This window comes from Lepeophtheirus salmonis, chromosome 10 (assembly GCF_016086655.4).
Source record: "Lepeophtheirus salmonis chromosome 10, UVic_Lsal_1.4, whole genome shotgun sequence".
NCBI classification, from domain to species: domain Eukaryota; kingdom Metazoa; phylum Arthropoda; class Copepoda; order Siphonostomatoida; family Caligidae; genus Lepeophtheirus; species Lepeophtheirus salmonis.
Window position 1 is genome coordinate 1424685 of NC_052140.2, and position 26958 is coordinate 1451642.

A 26958-nucleotide genomic window follows, 5' to 3' on the forward strand; every position below is an offset into this window, starting at 1 on the left:
TCGTATCAAGTTTAATTTTAAAATCAATCGGTAACTTTTACCGTAATCCTGATGACAAACAAACAGAAAGCAAAAGCATAATCTCCATTCAACTATATTGCAGAGATCATTATTAAATAAATGTTGATATTTATACACATAATAGAAAAATTATTTAAAAAAGTTCTACATGATTAATCACAACAAAGGAGAAGTTAAATCAATTTAGACTTCAATATACCTATAGCTGGCTTATTCCACGATAAATTTCTTATAAGGAAAAGGATTTGACTCAAATTTTCGTATGTAATATCATGGGCAATAGAACTACTACTCAAAAATGAAATATTGGTTCAATAACTCCCTCCAACTCGGAGTTCTGAGGTCTTAAAAAATAGAAATTAGGCTTTTGATGAATTTTTGATTAGTGATATATATTTATACCAAAACCATGATAGGCAAATGTTTAGGTCTGGCAATACAATGTATCTGTTAAATTTTCAGTTTTGGGCATGCATTAGATATTCTTTGGGAGTTCTATCATTTTGAAAAATATTTTACTAAGAAAAATGATTGGGTATATTATTTTTTGATTGGTAAAACAATGCATTTAAATAATATTATCCCCACTTGTCTAATAAAAACTTCTAAAATTTTCAGCATTACTTTATAAAAATGACCTGACCCCCCCCTCCTACTCCACCGATATAAGAATAAATACAATTTAATCTTCAAACCATTTAAAATAAAGGATCAATTCCCATTTTTTATCACTAAGTTTTTGTCTCTCCAATAAAATTTGATTACTCAAAGAACAAGGGCAGAATTGTCAAAAAAAAGTTCACCTTGACTCTCAATATTTTTATTAAAAAATTAACTATCTAAATATTATACATCCTTTAGGAAAAGGCAAAGTCGTGGATTTAGGAGTTAATCTATATTTGATATTTCGAGTATAGATAATTCTGTTTGGGTAAAGTTTTTCAAATAATATTTCCGGGAGAATTCGAGTAATTAATTTCCAGATAATTGTCGAGTTCAAATAATACTCGAATTCCCAACACTAGTTAAAATCAAACAAGATGTTTTATAATCAGGTTGTTGTATATTCATAAAAATCAATATTTTAATTGGTAACAATTTGTAATTAAATATTATATATATATGTATATAGTCAATAATAATTGTGATAACATATGGTAAACAAATAAACAAACATAAAACCATCCAATAATAGTTGCGTGAGGCTGTTAATGGGGTTTCCTTTTAACTTTTCTCGTCATGTCATCGGTATTATTAAAAAAAATTATATTTTGTATTTATTTTTTTTTACCTTTTTTTTTCTTCATTACAACTAGAGGAAGACTCGTGAGTACGGGATGAAGATTGAAAAACAAAACGATTCAAACACAATAGTAGCATGGAAGAAACATTCAAATAATATATATGTATGATCCGTCGTCAACACAAAAACAAGCTAGAATAATTTTAGACACAAAAATTAAATATGTATTCTTCGACGAATAATATTTGTAGATTTCTATTATTCATTCATTAATCTTTTAGAAAGTAGGGAAAATTCATTTCCAATAGTCCTAATAAAATTTGTCAGTCCTAGGGCCGGTCCTTATCGGTCTTTTGTAGAAGCTACAACAGCTACTAACTATGTTATTTGAGTCGCTGAAGTTACATTATAATTCATGACCTCTTTCAAAGAGACAAGATACCTGAAGGAGGTGTGTGGCTAGAACGTATTATTATAAGTTCTAGCTATCATTTATTATTTTCTTAGTTCTTATATTCTTCAATCCTAGCTATGAGTGAAGTGACCAAAAAGATAGCTAGGACCGCAGGACTGAAAGACCAATGTGTCAGTCCTTAGGACTCTTGAATGGTAAAAAATATCGGACTGATAAGGCGATCAGTCTTAGGTCTGATCCAACGCTGATCGCCACACGATAAAAAATGATAAATTGATGGATTTTATTCATGTATTTGAAAGGGCCATATCGGAAGTATTAATCCGAATAATTTCACAATGGAGAATTAGTCACAAATATAATCCAAGCTTGCTTTTGTGTTAACTCACAACTTTACATGTACCTATGTAGTATACAAAATTCGAAATTTATAGGAAATCACAAATTATTATTAGAGTCTTTTTTATCGACCTCACTTGGCTCAAAGGCAGATTTTTTACTCGTCTCTTCCTTGAGACCGACGCCACCAACACTACTCACACTGCAATTACTGCCACTACTAATATTCTCTTTTTTTTCTGCATGATTATTACTATAGGAGCACCTTGACAAATCAACATAACTACTTGAACCCTCTATAGAATATTTGGTCTCTCCATAGTACTCTTCCAATGACTTGCTATCCACCTTGTGGCCCTCATATCCATTGAGAGAATGATGTAAGGGAAGCTGTTGAGTCGGATCCAGTCGATAGCCATGATGGTGTGGAGGCGGCTGATGATGGGAGTGATGAGATGGGATTTGATGATGAATATCCGTGAGATGTTTTGTGTCTTTATAAAAAGAGCTCCATTGGTAGGAATTGGTTGAAAAGTCCAGAGGCATTTCAGCTGAATATTTGAGACCGGTTGTAGGTTCTTCCATCATTCGAGGAGGAACTGCGCTCCCTCCAGGGATACTGGAGCCGTAGAAATGTCCACCATAGTTGTTGGAGAGGAGAATAGACGTTGGAGAAGGGGAAGTTGTGTGTTCTTCCGGCATGCTCCGAGAGGAAGAGGCATTACTGGGAGATTGGGTCGTTGTGTAATAGGGTTGATCTGGACTTGCATTGTCCCCACTTCCAGCACCTCCATTACTTCCCTCTAAATTCATAGAGTAGTGAAACCGACTCTGCATTGTGTAGTACTGATAGAGCCAACCATTTCGCTTCATCACATCCGATTCTCTTTGGCTAAAATAATAAAGAAAAGAGATAGTTAATGGAAACATCATGGATAAGTAATTTATCAATATCGATGGGAAAGTTATCACCAATCGCGTGACTGTAAAATATAGGCAATTGTGGGCAAATTTCGATAGACGATATATCTGTTGACAGAGATCACTAATTAAAGCTTTAAAACAAAATGGCGAAACGCCTTTGTTAGCTTGGGATATTTGGTCGTACACATATATTTTTCTCATGTAAGATGTCGCTTTTATGATATCACAGATGACCTTACTATATCCTTTTTTGTTATTGACGTCATTAGAGATGTAGAGCTGTAAATTATAAGCATTTTCTAGAGTGGAAGTTTTTTAATCATTGTTCTGTCATTCTTGAAGAGAGAATATCTTAATATTTACTCATCGAAAGGGTGTCTCCTAATGAATGGCGAAGTGTAACATTGAGGATTTGTCGGGGAGTTATTTAATCAGATATAAACTCAGGATAGACCTGGGAGTAATTCCTAAATATATATGTCAGAATTACCCAGTTAATACTCGTGAAAGTGCTTATAACTCACAACTCTGCTTATATTTTGTATATCTTTATATTGATAAAGGAAGGTGTGTCTGTCTGCCATAAACTCATTTTTGAGTGTGCGCATAATATCTTAGAACTGCTTGATCTAATAAATAAGAATCTAGCAAGGAGCGCGTGTTGCTACAGCTCAGAGCGTCATATCAAAAAAGAAAAAAAAGAAGAGTAGCGTACATGTCTATATTATTATAGGAAAATTTGTCTGTCTATCTGTTGTCAGATAGTCCAGCTAGTATATAAATATGTATGAGGTGTGTACCTTAGGACTTGATTGGTAAAGATGACATATGGACTGTTGGAATGAGCGTCCCCATTCTCTTTGACTTGTATCACAGCATGGACCCACAAGGGCGTTCCATCCTTTTTTTGAAGTTTTATGAGCATTATACAGGATTTATCTCCGTCTCCATGAGCAACTGCAAATAATTAAATAAATGCAAACATAAATCCATGATTCAATAATTATGTAAATCACGTTTCCCCTCACCTAATTTATGTTTGGACTGTAACTCCTGTAGAGACTCTGGATGGACGAGATTGTACCAAGAGGTGGCTATTAACTCATTGCTCTTGTATCCAAGATAATATTCTCCACTGTTATATTGAATAATATACGATATGGAAGGTAAGAAAAATAATAAATAAATAATTGTATACAAATTAAAGCTACAAACACTTGAACATTGTGTATTATATTCTGTGTTGAATGTAATCTATATTTATTTTTTTCTCTCCTTTTTAAGCGTGATGCTAAGTATCATAATTGGAGGTTATTTTGCAAAAGGTTCTTTCCTTTGAATAATATAGTTATAAAGATACTCATCATAAAATAAAAATTACCCATTTTCAAAGCCTCTCCCCCCATTAATTCCCCCCTCCTCCTCCTCCTTTTCAACTCATCATACCCAACGTGGGAAACAAGAAAGAGTTGTTAAAAAACCTATGTACATAAAAACAGGGTGGCGTCTTTTAAACAGGTCACTACTAGCTCATCAATTTAAAATTAGTCAAATATGAATTAGCCAATTGATAAAATGTACTAATAAATTTAATTAGATTGAAAACCCCAAAAGAAAATAATCGTGCAAAGGTTATGAAAAATTATTCCTTTTTGGCCTTCATGACCTTCGCCAAACGCAAAGTGACTGCATTGTGAAGTTTCATGATTTTATTTTTAATCTGTTAGCTCTCATATTGCTTTTCTCGGCCATTTAAGGGTGAGATTAAACTACTTTGTAAACATTGAAGTAGTCAATTTTTATATTAGATGTGATATTTGACATTAAAAATTAAGGGACTATTTTAAAAAAAAACCACTTTTTTGAAGTGTAAACTTATAATAACTACCAAGGCTTTGAGGTAATAACTAGTGATGTCCAAATAATGTATAAAAACGGACATAAATATGCAAATAAAAATCAATAAAAGCTAAGTGTTTTCCAGTGAAGTAATATCTCGGTAATGAAAATAAAAATAGAAACACTAAATATTCTTAGAGGAAAAATTGATTGTAAAAACCTCACTAGCATTGGCGGTACGATGGAAAAACTTAGAGATTGTCTAATCAGGGCTGTTACTATGGTACGATTGCACTAATATTTATCTTCTACTTAAAAATCCAAATAAAGGTTGAAAGTGCAAATAAATCGTATTAACATTTTTTGGACATCACTATTTAATAACAGATAAATTGCTTGAAATATAATGAAACAAAAAAAAATCTATGTAAATTACGTTCAATCATTCACACACACCCTCGATCAAAAAGGCTTTTGTAGAAAGCGAAGAATAAAATGCTTTATTTTTCTCTACAAAAATCCCATCCCTAACAATGAAGAGAGCTCAAAAGATGAACATAGCACACTCCGACAATTTTAAACCTATAATAATTCAACCATTGATATGTTTTGTGTCTCCTTCCTTAAATTATCTTCTCTTTAAGAATAATGATCAACTTACTTGGAGTCAATAGATTTGATTTTAAAGTCCATGGTATGGACCGTTATGAACACATTGGTTGCCCCATGAACAATACACTCCCTTGTTTCAGGCATGGCCACTGGGGTACACCAAGAAATGAAGACTGGTTCACTACGAGTACACAATGGAAGAATCCCGGAGTAATGACCTTCGATCAAAACGATCTGCAAAAAATATGTATGTATGATGAAATTCATTCTTTAACAAAAAAGGAAATTTCTTTGAAAATAATCATCTTCTATACAGTATTGGCGTTAGGAAATAAAGAAAAAATATATATTATATTATATTATTATATAGGTATAATCGTGACTCAAAAAAAAAAAAAAAAAAAAATCGTGAAGTAAATCGAAGTCACGACTAAAATAGTCATGAAGTAAATATCTAAAAAAAAAAAAAGTGATACAAGAAAAGGTATAAACTAATATAGAACAAATACACGAGATGAAAGAGGCAAAGAAAACAAGGGGAGCTCATACTTTTTGATCACCGAATCGCATTTGCCGTCGCGTATTTCGAGATACATTCATTCGACAAAGAAAGATTTTATTTCCGGGTTTGTCTGTGGAGGAATACCCATTTAGAAGTTCTGATTGAATGGAGGCGTGATCTTGTTTATCAATGATGTCATAGACGGAGTCTCCATGTATCAAAAGATCCTCCTGAATAGAAAAAGAAAAGAAAATATACAGTAAAATGTGAGATTTCAACATTAAATCAGTTATAAAACTGATGGAAGCTGGTTAAATAAGCATCAAACATAAATCATTCATTAATGATATATTGATTTTCAAAAAAAAAAGAAAAAAAAAGAGGACACGTGGCCCGGATAAGTGTATGTTTTGGGTATTTTAGGGGGTAGAGGGTTTGATATCAATGAAACTAATAAATTCGGGAGCGGCCACAGGGTTGATTATATTGGCTTGGTTTTTGGAATTTCTTTGAAAAAAAAATCAAATATTAAATTTTGAAGGAAAAAAATTTCAAAAATCTATAGTTATTCACAGAAAATTAATTTTTTTGCAAAAAAATTTCAAAAATGATATTTCAAATAATACATTTTTTTGAAAAAAAAAAATCTTTTTTCGAAAAGCGTTCTTGGCCAGATGTGTCCAACCTCTTACTATGATGGGCTGCATTTCCAATTGAAATATTTTAATGAGCCTATTTAATTAAAATCCATAACAATGGCTGAATAAAACAAATTAATTACATAATTAAATTTTTGCTCCTCAGTTGCATGCATAATTTTATTTTCATGGAATGACCTTTTTTTTGGAAAGGAACTCCTTTGTTTTCTAATAACAAATTCATTTTTCAGAATGATAATTTGTCAAAAATGAAAAGAAAAAAAACCGAAATGACGTCAAATATTCTTTAATAGGAATGTTCACAATTGAAATTATTTATCACTATTGAAGTGAGATAATCTCATTTCCTCAACAGTTTTATTTATTATTTTTTTAAATGACGCTGAATATCCTTTAATGTTTCTGATTGTGCTTTAAACTATCATTGATGATTAGGTTGGATTTTATTGTTTTTGATTTAGGTACAATTTTGATTTTTTGGATTGCTAGTTTTATTTTTATCAACATATAATTTTTATTTTTAAAGTGACATAATTAGCCTTGAATCGATTGATACCAGACCAGGTCGTGCCAAAGTTTTGAGACAATTTTTAAAAGTTAATAACTCAACTTATACTACAATGGTTTGATTCTTTTTCCCTCGAATTTTAGTTTAAGTTAAATTCAAATCATTAGAATCTATAATCATGTTGCAAGAACAACAAAGTTGAAATATTGCATCCTTACTTGCCACTGGAATGTCTTCGAAAGGGTTTAATGGGCTCAAATATGGCTCAAAGGAAATATGCCTTGTATAAGAATAAGGATCTTGGAGAAGGAACCAGAAGGGATTGTCCAAGAAAATTGACTACTGAAGTTCAAGTAAAAGCCTTCAAAGAGTGGTCAGATATCTTCGTGACTCTGATGACAATGGACGTCAATTTTTCAAAGTGTCAAGGAGCATAAAAGAGGCTAGATGTAATCTATAAGACCCAAAAAGTACACCTTTTTAGAGAAGAGACGGTGAAAAAATAAACCATCAGTTAAATTCCAGTTTTTGTTTGTTAAAATCTTGTCCTCCCCAAACATCAGATTTGATGGCAAGTAGATTCCCAAGCCTGCATAATCCAACAGCCAAATGTTAAGGCCTTAAAGGACTCTGTCAATGAGCAGTGGGCTGCAATAGCAGAAGCCTACATCAAAAGCACCTGTAGCAAATTGCAGCCCCGCCTAGAAGCTGTTATTACTTACTACGGTGGTCATGTTCAATGTTAATTATACTTAATACCATTATGATAAATTATATTGGATATTAAATGTATACAAAATTATACCTGATTGCTTAATTCGTTCATTTTAGTCTCAAAACTTTTGCACAAACCAGCATAAGAGCGTAAGAAATAGAGTTTTTTTGTTTTTTTTCGTATTTCAGATTTTGCTCTATGACAGGATTAGTGTCATGACAATACCAATATTTCTGTAGCGACTTAACTAGCAATATAGGTATGGGTATTTCGGTACATTTCGATACTCTTTCGACTAAAAATATCAACAAAAAGTTCGTTATGGACAATTCAAATAAACAAATTTTTGTTGGAACTAGCTCATAAACTTGATTACTTGTTTTAAAAATAAAAATACATTTCTATTCTTGTTTTTTTTTTTTATATATTCAGGACAATTTTATAGTCAATTAGTATAACAATATTTTAAATGCGCCTGTGCCGCAATACTAACACTAAACAGGATGGATCCTTGTTAAAACCTCACATTACCACATGATTTAAGAAATTGTTTGAACAAGAAAGTGCAAGAGATAATGGAATGATCAAGGAAATGAAACAGTTTGAACAATGAAAGGCATGATGAATCACTTTTCAATGAAGTTTAAATATGTAATGTATGTATTGTAGATATCTTCAACAACGGGGTGGTCTTTTTTTATTGTTATTCTTCTTCTTGGTCCCGTCTCAAAGAAAGAAGAAACAACGATAAACGACACAGTTGGAGTAATTGAATTATTTTGTGACTTTCATCATTGACAATGATCATCATTTAAATAATAATAATATTAAGAATCTCATCGTTCTCATTCTTAGTTAATATTAGTGTTGTGTTGAATCAGAGTTTAACTCTATTCAAATGATGAGTCGATTTATAAATATATATATAAAAAAAAGAAGTCTTTCCTATGTCCAACCTAAATGATTTTTTTAATCAACTACAATTTCGAATGAGGTTATTCTATTTTCTAAGGGAGAGACTAGGCATGAGTATACGATGGTTTTGGTCAGGAATTCATCAATCTCTTTATAAAAGTACAAACAATCCTGAAGTAGTTTATTGTTTAAAAATTAGTTGTGTAAGAGTATTACTAGAAAAAAAAAACCACTAAACTTTGGAACGAATGTCGACAATTTACGGAAAATTACTCGAACTCACCTCCCAAAGTATTTGAGTATAGTCGAGTAATATAATATAGAGTAGATTTTTCTACATTTTTATTGATTATGTAATACCTTATGAATTTCTTTGTTTGATCAATTATTGGCGGGAGATTTTTCTTTATTCCAATAGCCCCCTTCTAGTTTTTTTGACTGCCTTACTATTGAGTTAGTCAAACTATCTGAATTGTTGAGCTTTGATTTTATCACTTCAATCAAAACATATTTTCTTTGTTCTGAAGACTTGACTCAATGCTTAAAAACTATTCAATTACTCAAACTCGACCGATTTTGATAGTTATAACTAATAAAAAAAACACTAAAAACTAAACAGTGAGCAGAAGGATTGGTTTTAGTGTAACCAAGGCTTGGGTTAGACATAAATGTGTGGTGGAATAGGTTGTTGTTTTTTTAAATTGATCTTTTTAGAAATGATTATTTTGAAAATCAACTTTAAAAAAAAAAAAAAAAGAAGGTCAATAGTTGTTCTATTTTTATGATCTTTAAATAAAAAAATAAATTACTCAGTCTCGGGTATATGTTTAAATTTTTAGAAAATAATATCAATTATAGTTCTAGTTTTGATCAGTAGCTACTTATTTTTTTTTTCCTTCTATTTTCTTCTCTAATTTATGGATGGTTATTATTAGCAAGTCAGCTCGACTTATGTAAATCCACACAACACAACACTAGTTAATAGTACTGATTACTTACCATGGAATGTCCCAGATACTCTGCTGCGTTGTCTGATATATAAAGTAACTTCCCCGTTTGCGTTGTCATCATGAGGAAACCATTAATGGCCTATGCAAAATAAAAAAGGTGATTATTCATCAAGATCATGTTGTTGTTTACATATCTATGTTGTAGTACATACCTTTGAGAACCCGAAGCACGTGGACTCCAGGGGATATTTTCCTTTACCGAGAACTTTGAAAACTAGTTAGAAAAAAAGAATAAAAGGAAAATAAAAATTGTTAAAATATGATTAAAATGTCAACTCTGTTTGAAATAAGGAAGATGGAAAAAAAAAGGAAGAAGAAGATTCTTCACCACCATAAAGGGCTCTGTCTCTTACAATGTCTACTAGTTATAGACTGTAGGTATGTAGTAGGATTAGGCATTTACTGGGAAAGGGTTTTTGAGTGGGATGCCGGGAAACAAATTTAAAATGAATAGTAAAATAGTTTACAATATAAAAGTTAGTATTTTAAGCATAACTAATCACATTTAAGCTAGGTTTTCAGTCTTGTTTGCTTGTTAGTAGTTTGTTTACATACTCACAGATGGTGGCGCCATCTTACGAATACTTTATTGGAACATCAGCGCCATCATGCGCATATTGATACTTTTTTTTATTACTTATGCCTTATAAAGAATTTTGGCACTTGGGGAGAGGTAGAACGGACAGAGTTGTTCATTGGTTGAGATCATTCACAACCTCCAAAATGACTCCAGCATTCCTTAGGAGCACCGCATCTTCAACAAGTGACAACAACCGCCCAGTACCGTTATTATGTCAGACGCAGAGAAGATGCCCCTTATTTTCGTTGAGGAGGGTGTAAAGATCAACCAGTACGTGTACAAGGATTGTGCCAAGTACCATCCCACCAAAGACACTCTGAGGCGTGTCCTCATCTAAGAATAGATCCATATCCCTGAGAAAACTATCCGTACTACCTCTACCCAAGTGCATCTTTGTCACCGCCGCCATGAAATTAGGACAAAATGCTGGTGGCTCTTTTGAACAAAAGTTTTTCTGAACTAATTTATATTACAATTTGATCATTTTTATAAATTTTATTCGAATTAATAAATTTATATTTAATTCATACCCCTATGAGTAAATAATGTCCCATTGATGATCGAGCTAATTTGTTAGAATCTGTTATGAAATAACATGGATTTCCCGGGGTCTCTGTTTGAAAAAAAGAAGAAGAAAAAAAAGGAAGAAGATTCTCAAGTACCATAAATGGTTTTGTCTCTGATACTAGTTACATCATGTAGAACTATGTACTCAAGATTTACTACCAGTGTGGAAGCTCTAAATGAATATATGTACATAAATTGAATATATAATATTCATTTACACATTCCAATCTCCATTTAATCTTATTTTTTATTTTTACGTGAACACATAACAAATTATGGTGTTGTTTTCAATGTCATATACTCAGGGGATGGGGGATCGGGGGGTTGGAGGTTAGAAAGATAAAGAAAATAAGAAATAAAAAGAGGGATCCCTCAATTATTAATTAACGCAGCATTGTTTTGAGTTATTATGCTTCAATTAACAGACAAAAAACATTGGTACACACTCTGAGTTAATATATATTTATAAAGACAAGTTTATCAATGTCGTCATTTACATTAAATCTGGCAATTCTTTTGCGTTTAGCATCGAGTGTACATTGTATATAATGCTCACAGATGTTTAACATATTCATTTATACATTTTTTATCTAAGAAATAACAATGAAGGCATTCTAATGAAAGGTCGCAAGTGTTTTGAATGTAGCATTGAGCGTGTGCAAGGGGAGAACTGTATACAATGCTCCCTGATTTATATCATATACAAATTCTTGATCTAAAACATGTAGCATCGAACGTGTGTAGCTAAGGCTCAGCCAAGTAGCACTCTAAAGACTAAAGTAATCCCTGCCTCATCGGTCATAACGCCATATTAATTTTTTTATCAAGCTCTTATTCTTCTTTTTTCATTCTTGAGGAGAGAACATCTATGTATATTTGGATATTTTGGTCCTGACCGTGATCTCAGACTGTAGAACTTAAATTAAATAGTCTTCAAATCGTTATAAACCTCCTATTTGCATATGAATAAAAAAAATTCTAATTCTAATTAAGTCTGAACAAAGAGAAAATACAAACTTTACTTTAATAGGGCACAAACACAGTTATTATGAGTAAAGGTTCAGTTAAATAAGTTTCAATATACGCATGGGGGGATCCAGAAAGATCTTATAAGGATCTTTATGTTATTTAACAATATTTTTTCTTCTTGGGACATGGCTTTCAAACAACTACTACACAATCCATATTTAAGATGCAATCCACTCGTTGCGTAGCTTTGCTCCATAACTTTTCAATGGAATTGAATTTTGTATTTTAATTTACATTAGATACATCATGGAATTTTAGAAATCTTAAATAATCATGCATATTTTTTATTCCCTCATGAGGGGAATAATAAAAAAAGATCAAAGTTATTTTTTACTCCATTCCTACATAGGGGGAAAGGAAAACAAACTCAACTGCATGTCGGATTATTCAATGGATACATCAACGTTCTTAACCGGCTCGGTTTAAGTAGATTTCTTCCTCTTGTGAACTCAGAAACTTTTAAATTCCAAATAAATACGTTTTAAAGACGTTGCCGTGCGGACGGAGCTTAAAACAAAAAGTAAAACTTCTTAACGAAATCAAAACGAACAGCAAATGTGAGGAAGATGGAACAAAATGTCACAAAACAAGACAAAATAAAAAATGGCTGACAAAAATAACACAGATCACAAAACAAAATGGTCCCTTATACGGATATTGAATAAAAACAAGATATGAAAATGGTCTATATGGTCTATCATAATGGTCTACAATAGCAGGGGAAAATGGTGTGACGAAACGAGGCAAAGACTCGCTGCAAACGTCTTTTTATATAGAAAAAATATGAAAAATAAATATTTCATAAATCCTCTAGCGTTTCCATATAATTGGGTTTATGTTTGCTCGACATATATACATATATATGGCAATAAAAGTAGATCCTTATGAAACCTGTTGCAAAATCCATCTCTAAATAACAAAACCAGGCTTTAAACAATAATAAAAATAACGAAAATAATGGTTGCAGCAAATATGCGAGAGAGAGAACGAGACGGAGAGAGGTTAAAGCTCAGAGACCATAAAAAATAATGGATAAGTTGGTATTTTATATAATATACGTACTTATATTAGTATGTAGGTACATTTACATAGGTGGATTGAGAGAGAAACAAAAGGAAGGAAAGGAAAAATAAGGGATTCGAATCCCCCCAATCTGATCCAAATCTTTAGGTAGTTAAACTTGTCTGTAAATGCACGGTATTGCAGCAAATCCCCATAAGATTTTAAACTATAATTATGACGTACAACATCACAAAAACCAAAAAAAATGATGCCATGGATTTAATGTATTTTTCAATAGAAATTCCAACTTCCTCGTCTAGTGCTTAAAATTTGGGATCCTATCAAATTTTGACTGGATAGAGAGCTCCCTAATAGCAATTCTTGTACATAAAACAATATCTATAGAGCGTTTGTTTATGACGTCAGCATGGTTAATGTTGGTCATTTTGGGGACCTAAACAAGCAGCAATATTATTAATCAGAAAAATAGATGTAAGAAATTGGATGTCAAAATGGGGCCATCAAATAAATGGACTTAAAACTTACCGTCTATCAAAAATGTATCTCTCTAATGGCTAGTTTTATTATATATCTGACCCTAAAATGTATATAAAATATCTTATTTAATCGTTATATATACAATTATATTTCCATATTGTAGATAAAAACTATCTATTACGATCTTTTTTATAATAATTATCCTTCTTTTCTCGTCCCTTGTCGATCAAAAAAGCACAATGATTTTACAAATTTAGTCATTTAATCAGGATTTTTGTACTTATTACTTTGGTATAATTCAAATATCACTGTTTATCTTTGACAGGCAAGTAGTATTCAAAGCCATGTGATGAAGTTTCAGACAGATTTATTGGAAATTTGTTCGTTTTATTTAGTAAATATATCAGCAATGAGCCCTCAAATTGACGTAATTCATGACGTCAGTATTTATAAACTCTAATTAATAAGGTAAGTAGGAAATAAACACTGGACCAATGAGGACACTGCCTTAACAAATTGGGAATATAACATTATTAACGAAATCGTAGAAAATATATAATCAGCTGATATCAAAGTCTGGCCAGTACGGCAACTTTAAGGGGTAAACACAGCCTACTTTTTTTACCAGAGTCAATATCTATTGCCCAATGAAGTAAGACTCTTTTCTATGTACAGTTCAGATCTTATGATAAAGATCTTGATTATACGATGTGATTTGTATTCTATACAAAAAAAGATAAAAAGGCCTCACATCAATTAGTGGTTGTAGTTGACCAAATCCTTAACTACTGCGGAACTATTCATCATTCAACAATTATAGGAGAGAGAGCGAGAAATGAAAAAAAAAAAAAGAAGGTTAATTATTGTCAATGAGTTTTCAAAAATACGAAGTAAAAATGAAATAAATTAGAGATATTCACTGCAGTGAAACATCTTATCATTGAATTAATATCTTCATAGTACCTACATAGTATGCTGTCCAATAAAATGAAAATCTTTCATTGAATAATAATAATTAATCAATGATAATAAATTATTTAGATCCAAGCTAGCTTTGCAGCTTGGATAACTCCAAAGAATTGGTCTGAAAAAAAAAAAAATATATATAAATTGTTCTTCCTTTTATTTAAAGAATCTCTGTCTGGTGTTTATTTATTACCGTACTTTGTTGTGTTTGTACTCTACTTGGTTAGCTGCTCTTGTTAAATATATGTATAAATGTTAGGGTGGTTTGTTTTTGTTTGATAGACATTTTTACAATTTATAAAAAAATATTTATACAATTTTCTTTTTAAGTCTACCTTATATTTCTACATTTTCTGATAAGAAAATGTAGAAATATATGCGCCCTATACGCAAATCACCAAAATCCCCTTAATTTATTCTCCCTTCTGCTCTGTAGGGGCACTTTAGACGAAAAATTTATTAATATTTTGTATAGATTATAAAAATGTTTAACAAAATGGTTTTAATGCAAAATAAACCAAAATACTTTAATTTATTTTAATTCACTAAATAAATAATTTTTGTTTTTTTACTGATTCCAAAACAATAAAAAGCCTAATTTTAATACTATTACAACAGGGCTATTAGTTATTATTGTAATAGTAACATTGGTATCTATATGGGATCTTGTAACCTCTCATCGGAATAGAAACAGAAAAAACCCCAAAATTAGTTGGGAGTCCGGCAGTTCTTTCAACTATGTGTTGACAACTGCTCACAGATTAATAAGAACTAACTCGAATCCAAATAATCAATATTAAGTACGCTGATTAGAGAGATAGAAGAAGAAATATCGTCAGTTGACCACCAAATATAGTGTACATTTTTGTATTCGTGAGGTAAGGCCATGTCGAATTACCACAGACAGCACGTTACCTCACTAACACAAAAATTCACAGTGTATTTTGTTTTCAGCTGTTGTTCAAATTCAAGTACCCAAAGCCAGTTCGAATATCAAACCTTTTTGGATAAAATAAATTATACTTATTCAGTATTTATTTCGGATCCGGATCCAATACCCCTCCTATTTCGAGTCACAGTCCTGCATATGACGACCTTTTGTTTCCGCACTAATTGTATTGGAAATTCAGAAAAAGTTAGAGTACAAGCCACCCTAATATACGACTAGTGATGTGAGAGAATTTTTCAAATCTCCTGTTGATTTAAATTATTCTATTTACTTAGGTAAAACTTCTTGGTTGTTGCCTTGTGTATATCTATCTCCAGCCATTATTATTATTAATAATATTTCTGTCGTTTTAATGAATGTGTTAAATATGTAAATTATAACACTTCCATTTTTGAAAATATCTCTCCCTCACTCCTAAATCTCATAAATATATTATTCTTATTATTGAAAAATATACACACACTTATGTACTTCATTCAGTGCTGATAAATTTAAATGAGCTACATACATCACCCTTGTCATACTATTTACTTTTCTACTAAAAAGTATGTACACTTATAGCTATACATATATTAAAGTGGTAGAATAGATAAGAATTGTAGCTACAGGTTTTTAACAATAAATAATAAAATATTAATTATTCACTAATAGAGCGTATTTACTGACGTCATAGATTGCATCATAATTGAAGGGAACGCCATTTTGATGGATTATAGGATGGATGGGGGGAATTAGATTCGCACTCGTACAAGTTGTCGTGTTTAAATATAAATAGAGTTATTTTGGCTCTTATTTCTTTGAAAACTTTATTGCTTCTTTTTTAATCCGTTCTAGCCCTACTGATAGGCCGAAGGACCGGCCCTAAGCCTGGACTGAATCCAGCAATAAATAAGGACTCACACAGTCCTATATATAAATACTCCTAGATGTCTAACATTGTTGCTTCAGTTAGGAAATCTACAATTACTACTGATTTGTAAATGATTCTGTTTCATGTAGTACAAGAATTGGAATTAGAACGCCTTTTTCAGTCATAATTTTCTGGTTTAAATTAATATAAGATTTTCTCCGGATAGTGACTTTCTTAGTACTTGCACTTGTTTGCATACGTCATGAGAAAAGTGTTAAAGTAACAGTATCATAAAAAGTGACTTCTTGTGTGGAAAAAGGATTTCACGTTGACCATGAATCTATTTACAATACCTAACAGGCGGGGTTCTCGACTTGATTAATAGCTTTGGTGTATCCATTCTCTTTTGTTTCTCCCTTTTATAATTTGATTGGCCACCACGCACATGAATGAGGGATTGGAAACAAAAGAACTCGAATAAAAACTAATAATGAACTCCTGAATAGAATGGGTCATATAATTATAGGATTAAACTCGTATAATGGTTCTAGTATTAGCCAATAAGTGTAGTCCCTAGTCTATACTTTTATTTAGTTTTTCTTCTAGATCCGACGATGTTTACTTTTATCTAATAGACCATTATTGTATGGGGATGTAAATACAAAGCGTTTTTTATCGCGCAAGCTTTGTTGTTGTAGCCTGAAGAATGTTTTATATTTTTCAAAGCTGCTATAGTTATACTTTCATTCTTAAGGAGAGAAAATCATAGTATAAAGTGTAACCATGGGTGCTCATGAATGACGCAGAGTAACGCGGAGGAGTTATTCATTTAAGTCCTTGAGTAGAATGGAGGATCGACAACGGAGTAATTCCTGCCAGCGCCCTTGCTTGATACGGAGTGAGATTTGGATTTATTTTCTTCCTCTGAGAGCCATTTGCAACTAATTTAACGAAACATCATGACGTATAAGCTGATCTCCTCTCCATAGAAACATTCTTCAAATGTTAAGGGTTTTACCATGTAAAATTCCCGGGTATTTTCTTTTTTCAAACATACTTACGATTTACAACCTTAATAATAGGTGTATATGCACATTGAGGATCGACATCGTTACAAGAAACAGAGTGATCCTACTCGGTTCTGTATATATTCTATATCCCATATCGACTCGACGGCAATCTAATGAAACGTCGTGACAGCTATGTATTATTCGGGTTCTTTATTTATTAACATGCGGGCAGGTCCGATTATTTGAATATCTATATATAGTGGCTCTAGTATTAGCCAATAACTACCTTTATTTTGGCATTATTTAATAGACCAAAGTACGTACCTACTCGTTACATAGTATTGAATAGCAGTTATTTATTGATTAAAATCTTTTGCTGATTGATCAAGATTTCATTCCTTATTCTTTTATAATAAAAAATAGAAGAATCAACGTATCCATGTACTTGAAGAGTAATAATGATATAAATAAAAAAAGAAAACTTTCTTGTCATCATCATCTTCAATAAGAAATAGAAAAAGAAGCGATTACGATTTAGCTTTTTCCTCTCCTCCTTTTAATACGACAAATCATTTACCTCACGACGACTCATTCAAAAGAAGAATCAGAAAAAGAAAAATGGAAGACAAAACTTACAAATCATCCATTATACATAGAAAAGCAATACGAAAAAATATCGATCCTATCATATTTACATACCTATGTGACTCGTCAACACAAAAGCAAGCTAAAAGGATTTTAGACTCAAAATGGAGTCTGGGCTATACACAATACCTTTGTATGCTTTGACGTTCATTCAATCGACTCCAGACAAATTGATTTGCATTCCTTTAAGAATGACCTTCTTGGTAAAACCAGTGTGTGTTTTTTTTTTTTGTTTTTTTAAAAAGGCGGGAAACCTACCTACCCAAGTAAATGGGTCATTTCTAAAAAAACCCAAATATCTATGACATCAAAATTCACAAATTGAATTTCTTGTTCAAGATTGATTTTATATTGAAGTTTGAATAATAAGACTATTATTGATTCAGATATGTCTATAAAATATTAGGCTGGTATTTCACCTACGAAATTGAATTTGTTAAATTTTTGATCAAGGCTGTTTTTGTGTTGACTCATTATGTATGTATGTAAATAATCTACCCCGTACCACCTGGCTATGGGACACGACTCAATCTCTTTATATATTATAGAGAGATGTACAACTCGCCTGAACAAACAAATCCAAGAGGCAGATTAAGAATGAAGAAAAATAAACGAGGATCTGATAAAACGAACAAAAAAGAAAAAAAGATGGATAAGCCACGGAGCTGAGAGCCATAACTTGTCTCACGATCTATAGGTATCTATTTTTTTTTTTTAATAATTATTATTAAAAAAAAAGGAAAATCTATTTGTATATGTATGTTGGTTATTTTTTCTTCTTTTTCAATTCTCACATGAAAAACTTAATGAAAGCAAATTTATCAATTTCTTACTCCCCCCTTTCTTTCTTTAACGAGAATTAATAATCACTTTTAATAATAATAATCTATACGGAGAAAAATAAATAACTATTATTAGTGGAGTACCAAATAAATGAAAATAACATTTTGTTAAATCGTCAGATGGGTTATTTTTTATTTTTTTTAAATATAGAAAATAAAAATCTTGTTACAATTCACACAGCCTCATTCAAGTAATAGCCCAAAAATTGATGCATCAACGTAAAAACAATATTAAACAAACCTCAAGAAAATGAGAAAATCCCCATATTTTTTTGGTGGGGGGAGGGGATTTTATATACATATGAAGCCCAATATTTCATTGACATTTATGATTCAATTATAGGCATTGTATTAAAATTACTGGGATGAAAAAATAAAGTATCCAGAGACAGACCCTAGCCATGTCAGAGGGTCGGAGGCGAAAAAGAAAAGACTTCTCCCTGAATGACGAATACATCAAAATATGTATTCGTATGAGAGAAGATCCTGACACCAGGGGCAGCTCTCAATGGGGGCCAATTTAGAACCTTCATTGAGGCAGAGTTCTGTCATGTTGGACAAAATACATTTAGTGGGTTGGTTCTCTTTAAGGTGAGCGTTAGGTGCCAAGGAGGGGCTTAAGAAGAAATAAGAGACATACTCAAGTATTATATATATAATTTAGAACAATATTTGATTTAAGAGACTGACAGATATTCAAATGAATAAAATCTATCAATTTATTGTGATGATCAATTTAGACTCCTCTATGTGTAATTTGCGACATCTTCAAATGGCGAATAATAATAATTTGCTGATAGAAATGGAAATGTAATCCACATTCAATTTTGAGAGAAATCATTCTAGCTTTTTTGTGTGTCGACGGGCCACATATCGTGACAACAAAAGACTAAAACAATAAAAAATATTGAAAGAACTAAAAAAATAATAATTTCTTAATCATTAATAAGAAGAAGCCTTCGTGCTAAGGATCTATAACCTATATGTATACAAATCGAAGATGGGCATCGATAATAATTGAGCCGAAGTACTTAGTTCTACAGGAAAAAGAGTTGTTATAATGATAGATAATGAGGGTAACTATATCTATTCATTATTATTAGAAAAACATGCAGAAAAAACCTATATGAATATACTTAAATACGTCTGAAAAAAGCACATTCATAGACACAAAAAATAAATAACTAAGGCTTTGGAACGTGCTTTGAGATGACATGGCCATATATGGTTTACTAAAGAAAAGGAAGTGTTATATGAATGAGATATATAGGCATTAGTGTTGGGGTTTAAGCTACAAATCCTAAACAATTATAGTTTTAACCAATTCGATCCAACTTCAGTAGTCTTTTCCGATCTGATAGTTAAATTCCCTCCACAAAAAAAAAAAAACAACAGTTTTAATCCATTCCCACCCCATTATTTTTTTAAGTAAAGAAAATTAAGGCTTATAAATTTAAAATGCATTATAAATTGATATATTTTTTATATAGTTCAGCTATAAGAAAAATCCGGACATAATCAACTTTTCATCTAAAAAATAGAAGATTTCCTTTATCCAGGCATGACTGTATACATAAAAATGCATTAGGTTGGTATAAGTTTTAATATGAGGCTTAAAATTGGATACTTTAGAAAAAGAAATTTCGGACCAGGGTCTGAACCAAAATATTGTGCAAACTGTTATAGACAAAATCACTTAAAACCACGTCAAAATTAATTTTGAAGACAAAAATGACGGTTTTTTGGTCTGTGATTTATATTCCGGTCCAGGGCTTAGACCAGCAGTACCAGGCTTTATTTGTAAGTGGGAGCCATATATGTATAATGGTGCTTTCATAGTAACACAACCTTATATCTATATTCAATTTAGTCTGAAAAAAGTGGAGGCTATTTGGTCCTTGTCCGTTTGTGTTCCATCGTCACTGGTCTATACAAACTCACAAAAGACCGAACCGAAAATAAATTCGGTCTTGGACGCAGTCTCAACACTAATATACACAGAAGTCTACCTATGACAAGTTCATATCACTGTCACAAGCTATCAAAATCAAAAAAGAAAAAAGGAGTGCTAAAGTCATGTGTAAATGTCTCACACTCACACTAAGTGGATCTTTGAGAGAAGTTATGTAGGAACTCCTGCTATCCGAATATCATGGTTACCTTTGTAAAGTGGTCTATAAATAAATTTTCTGATTACTTACCTACTGTCCTAGGAGGATATACTAGGTGTATAATACGGAATGCCATATTATTCTACTTCGAGTCCCACAAGGACTTATAATATTAACTCCGCAACAAATCTTTAGGATTACATTACGTCGTTTATGAGTACAGACCAATGCTCAATCATTTTTGGAACATAATTAAATCTATTTAGGAAAGAACATTCACTACTCAGGAATTAAGTAATAATGACAACTACTAAGGAAAAGTAAATTCCTTCTCTATATTACCAATTACAAATTAACGGGCCAAAAATACACTGGATTTTCATCATTATTTATACACCTCGTACTGTACAAATTCCCATAAATTCTGAAATTACTAGTCCGAGTCCAACAAGGACCCACATTTTCTAACTCCCTAGGAACCCCTCATTGTTTCATGAGCACGCGGACTAAGGCTTAATGTTGAAGGCTCACTCTGACTCTTGGACTCTGAACAGCCACATATTATTTCATTAAAGAAAATAATTAGTTCAAGTTTTACAGCCTTAGAATTTGGACAACTTAAAAAGAATAACATACCTATATTATTATAGTTGTAAAAAATATGACATAGTACGAGTGCAATAATTTTTGTAGCTGAAAAAGGTTTTTTTTATTTCCCTTGGATGATATCATTATTATTTAATTTATTGAGTCTTTGTTTTATAAGTATGATTACGTATGTAGGTATTTTAAATTTGAGTATACCAACCTGTGTACCTACATGGTTTATGTGCAATGCTAACCCATAGCTAAGAGGTCAAACCAGAATCCTAATGTTTTTTTTATTTATTCATAATATACATATTAAATACCTACAATATATATAATATATTTAATAACTATATCATTTTCGGTGCAATAAAGAAATAACTATGCTTTAAAAAGCAATTATCATTAAAGAGATACATTTTTGAGTTCCTCTTTGACTATATATATATATATATATATATACATATTTAAAAGTAGAAAAAATACATATTCAAATATAATAATTCAGCCCTAGATCACAACAACGATGCGTAATTTAAATTCCTCTCGCCCATATTTTCATATATCTCTTTTTTTTACCTCACTCAAGCCGTGTTACAAATCCCCCCTTTTTTTTTTTTATTTAAAGACAAACTATGCAAATCAGGAATCTTTATGAGTAAAGCCATTAAAAGGCAGGCATACCATATTAATATCATCTAATGAGTGAATTACATTAGAAAAACAAATTTTTGCTCTTGGATTGAAATTGTTTGTTCCTCATGGGCTGTACCATGCAGAAGCCTTATTTTCAGGAGGGTAGTGATGTTCATTCCCAAGCTTGAAAGAACCAAATCCAAGACAATTTTGTGTGCCGAATAATTTGAAAAAACAAAAAAATAATATATACGTTCAGGAGCGTCCACAGAGGGAGGACTGGAGGGGCTGTACCCCCACCCACCCCGGAAATTAAGGAATTTTTTATTCTTACTAGAAAATTTAATATTTGAGATTTAATTAAATTTTTCATTTTTTTGTTCCAAGAAATTTAATTGTCGGTGAATAACTACAGATTTTTGAAATTTTTCTCCGAAAAATGTAATATCTTAAATCTTTTTCAAAAAATATTATATTTGAAATATAATTTTTTTTTTTTAAAAAATCAGTTTTTTCTGTATATCTCTGGAATTTTGAATTTTTTTTCACAAAATTCAATTTTTGAGAATAAATATGGGTTTTTGAAATTTTCTCAGAAAAATTTTCATAGTAGACTTTTTTTTCCCCAAAAAATGTTATACTTCAAATTTAATTATATAAATTTTATTCCAAAAAATTTCATTTTTTTTTTTAACATATCTGTATTTTTTAAAAAATTTTCAAACAAATTTCATTTTTGAATTTTTACTACTATTAAATTCAAAATATTTTTTCAAAAAACAAGCCTATATTTTGAAGTCTCTATAATACCAAGCTTTAAATTACGTAGCCCAAGTTTTTGAAGATTTTTAACAAGCCCTTAATAAACCAAGGCCCAGCTTAGGCTTGTTTACTACTCTAGTTCCGGATTTTTCTTACCTCCAGAACCATGCAAATAACTTTAATAGTACAAAATCTCTGTTTTTGTGGCCTACAACATTTTATAACATTCATATATCAGTGATAAACATTGATACCTCAGTAAATATACTACTCTTAAATAACTTTTAAAATATGTACTTCTGAAGGTGTTCTTTTTATTATTAAGAAGTTGAATGTCTTTACTTTACTTTGGTTTTATCATTTTTGATTACTTACAAGTAGTGTTGGGTCGGACCTTATTTAGGACTACAGTTTCCTCCACATATCAGTCCTAAAACTAATAAAGTTCAGTCCTTGATGACATACGTCAACTTTCTTTTAAAATCAGTTCTAGAACTGATAGTCCGGAGGCCACACACCTATATACAAGGCCTTTTCTCCGATTCAGAAAGAGGTATATAAATATTCCTTGAATAATGAAACATGTCAACCTACAAACTAGTTTTAATATTTTCCTTTTATGTAGATTTTACAAGGCAGCACAAAGTTATGTAGATGTACAAAAAAATATTTTTGTACAGTAGCACTCTTTAGTCCACGAAAGAAGACATTATCGCTTATGACGGTCACTTTTATGTCCATTAATCAGAAGCATATAATCTCAATCATAGAGCAAAAACAAGTTGGAATTTGGTCGAGTACTCTAAATAAGATTCCTTGACTAACCTTGCTCAAAATAGTTGGATTTGCGTACATACACGCAGACTAGTGCCATGAGCTGTAGCTGTGAGAGACGTTGTCGTGTTGAGGATGGAAGAGGGAGAAGATCTCGTAGATTTGCAATTTCGCCATTGATCATGTCACGTCGCATCTTTGAGGCTCCTTTCGTGGATTTATTATTAGGTTCATTGGAGGTACTGTTGTGAGTGTAGCTGAAAGTATAAGACGTATCATGTCTCAAATGTTGGTGAGTTAACAAATAAACAAATTTAAACATACAAAATGAAGAAAAGGGTAAATAACGTATGTACAATTTATGTTTTTATTAAGTTAGTACAAAAATTGTATACATTAAAATTAATATTAAAGATAAAGTATATGTAGATACTTTACGGGTATATTTCTCCTAAGAAAATACTATGTATAAAATTCCTGATGTAAGGTTAGATACTCAAAATGTAAACTATTATTTATATCCTTCAATTGATTTATGAGATTATAAAAGACCCTAATATAGCCTTTTAAATATAATCAATGAACTTTTAATTATAAATATTATCGCCCAAATATTTTATTGACACATTTCGGTCAGTTATGAGCATTATATTTAAATTTCTGGGATACCTTGAGATAGATAGGAGTTATAACTATAGTTTGGAATCTTCATTTGGTTTATGAGACTTGATATAGTTCCTCGAATATAATTTATGCTCCATGTCTTCTATACCTGATCGATAATTTTGGCTAATATAAGTGGGACCCAAAGTATTAGTCAGAAGAATTTGTTGGTACAAATTATAAATAATTTATCCATTTTGAGTTTAACATCATTTCGAGTCTCTTTTACTGTTAAGAGTCTAATTGTAGATATATTAAGTCAGAATTAATCAGAATAATTTCTTCATAATAATTGACAAGAATTTCCGGAAGAATAGGAATGAATTCATTTTGAATCTAAAATCCTTTCTAGGGTGATTTTGTGTTGACGAGCCACATGTAGATACAATAAGTGGCTATTAATGAGTCAAGAAAATCATAAAAGGAAGAGGAAGAAAAAAAGGTAAAAAATGAGTAAGAAATTATGAGGAAAAAAAGGGTGGAGATGAAGCATAACATGGCCACAAAACAATGGTACATATTTTCCAAGGGAAAAAACCCGAAAACAAAAAAAAACATTTTTGGATGATCTTTAAATGCCCCATTTGATCATCATCTTACTGCTGCTGATAATAAAGTTATTTAAACCCCCTATGGCCCTTCAAATCTTTTAGGTATGTAGGAGTATTCATGAATCTTTTATGACAACACCATGACACAAAGTTATTACCAAAAAGGTTTATATATCATTACCATATGAAAATCATTAAGGCCACAAAAAAAAAAAACACTTTTGGAGATATATGTACTATGTGAATGAGCCAGGAATTTTGTTTTTCTTCGTCACAATCCATGTAGCCTCTTTCAATCGCAAGCAAAACTTTGTCAATATGTAAAATAAAGTAGCATATCACAAGATAATTCTTTAATCCATTACTAAACCTTTTCTCTTAAATGAGCAAGAAAAAAGGTCCGAAATTAGTTGGAAACTAAAAACAGAGGTAGAAACTTCACCTCCAGTCGGACTACTCGACTTAATCACATAATTAAAGACTCGAGACAAGGGTAAAGGCTTGGGAAGAAGCAATCAAAAGAGATTGGATTGAGATGGCTTAGGTTTGACGAACAATTTTCTACTATGCAATTAATCAATCTTGAGAGTCAATGGGTCTACCCACGGTCATCTTACAAATCCGTCTTTGATCAACATCCAGGAATAAAAGCTCATTCTTTCCCAATCAACTATTTGCGAGTAGTGTTTGATCTGCTCTAGTACTGATTGACTATTTAGTCCACACCCCCCCACCTTCGGTCAGTCCTACAGTCCTAACTATCTTTTTATTTTATTCACTCCTGCTAAGATTGAAGACTATCAAAACGAATGAAAATATGAATGATAGTATCTAGAACCAATAATAATAAGTCTAGCTACAAACCTCCTACAGTTTCAAACTTCAGGTACCTGTTTTCTTTGAAAGAGGTGAATATGAAACTTCAACAACTGAAATGTACGTATAAAAGACCAATAAGGAGCTGTCCCAGGACTGATACATTTTATTAGAACCGAACTGATAGTCATTCTATCTTTTTTATGGGGATGCAACACTAGTTGCGAGTGTTTAATTGTGAGATCAAATCGAGTTGCAAGTCTTACAAATATAGATTAGAATCCAAGTAAAGTAGCAAGTCTTGAGTAGTCTCTGATGGTTAATTAACAAACGCTATAGATCGAAAAATGTAGAATGTATATGTTGCTACTATATTTTATCTACTTAGGTATTTGACCAAGTTTCTCTGGTTATAAGAAACCTCTACCCTGTTATTATTATAATTCCATCAACCCACCTTCACTTGCGTCACGACAAAAACAAATAATAATACCCCAGTGGTTTAAATAACGATAAGGAAAAGAATAGAGACGTAATTGTTTTAAATTACAACTCAAATTACGTCATGATGAATCGGAAATAAATGAGATAATGAGATGTTGGTTACGCCCTAGCTGACTTTGCTCTTCTTTTCCCGTCTTATTAGTATTATGGTTCTTGAAGCAATCAATTTGTAGGCCATATTATGTACTTTGTATAATACGATGCAAAAAAATAATAATAATTAATATATAGAACCTAACCTATAGAATAATCAAATCTCTTTGTTGTTTGGTTAAGAAAAAATACGTAAATTTATTTCATGTCTGACGTCATTAGTAGGTATCATCATCTAATGAATTTCCTCAACCATCAAAGAAGACTCCCATTTTTTTTCTTTTTTCTTTCTTAATGAACCTCCATTTTGAGCGGGGTTAAACAGAAAGAGGAAAGGGGGGGGGATTCATGACGTCATTGGGGATTAATAAAATACCTCAAGGATTGTGAGATGGTGGGGTGATCCTCTTTTCCATGGGACACGTCCTCTTTTTAGACCTTCTTCATATTTGTTTTTATAATATAAATTGATGAAATGTCTGGTTATATTATTAGTTTTGTCAAGATCTAAAAATAACCTTTTCTTAAGAAGAGAGAAATCAACTCTTTATTGTTAGGGATATGAAAATTGTCTAATTGGCGATGAGCCTAATTTTTTTAGTGACATTCTCACCTGTGAAACTTGGTAGCACGTTAGAACTTTTCCAAATAGAGTATTCAACTTGATTTATTGAGGACTCACTATTTTCAATTCAATCTGTATCAAGTGATTATCTTTCACAGTACTCGAATCCCATTATTCTAAGCTTACTAAAATCATCCCTCCTTTAATTTAGCTAGTTTGTCATTTGAAGATTTTTAGTATTTTTAGAATCCAAAA

General features: G+C 31.5%; 1 protein-coding gene across 1 annotated transcript in view; it reads right to left on the bottom strand.

The window, feature by feature from the left end:
- Positions 1-1064: 1064 nt before the first annotated feature.
- The window catches only part of dysf (neuronal PAS domain protein dysfusion), a 31642-nt gene continuing 5748 nt past the window's right edge, over positions 1065-26958 (bottom strand). The window contains exons 2-9 of the mRNA XM_040720674.2: positions 23563-23768; positions 9855-9916; positions 9692-9781; positions 5943-6125; positions 5443-5627; positions 3971-4077; positions 3743-3899; positions 1065-2910 (exon numbers count right to left, since the gene is read on the bottom strand). Of these exons, the coding sequence (XP_040576608.1) occupies positions 2118-2910; positions 3743-3899; positions 3971-4077; positions 5443-5627; positions 5943-6125; positions 9692-9781; positions 9855-9916; positions 23563-23768 (1783 nt within the window). The 3' untranslated portion in view covers positions 1065-2117. The remainder of the gene's footprint in view (positions 2911-3742; positions 3900-3970; positions 4078-5442; positions 5628-5942; positions 6126-9691; positions 9782-9854; positions 9917-23562; positions 23769-26958) is intronic.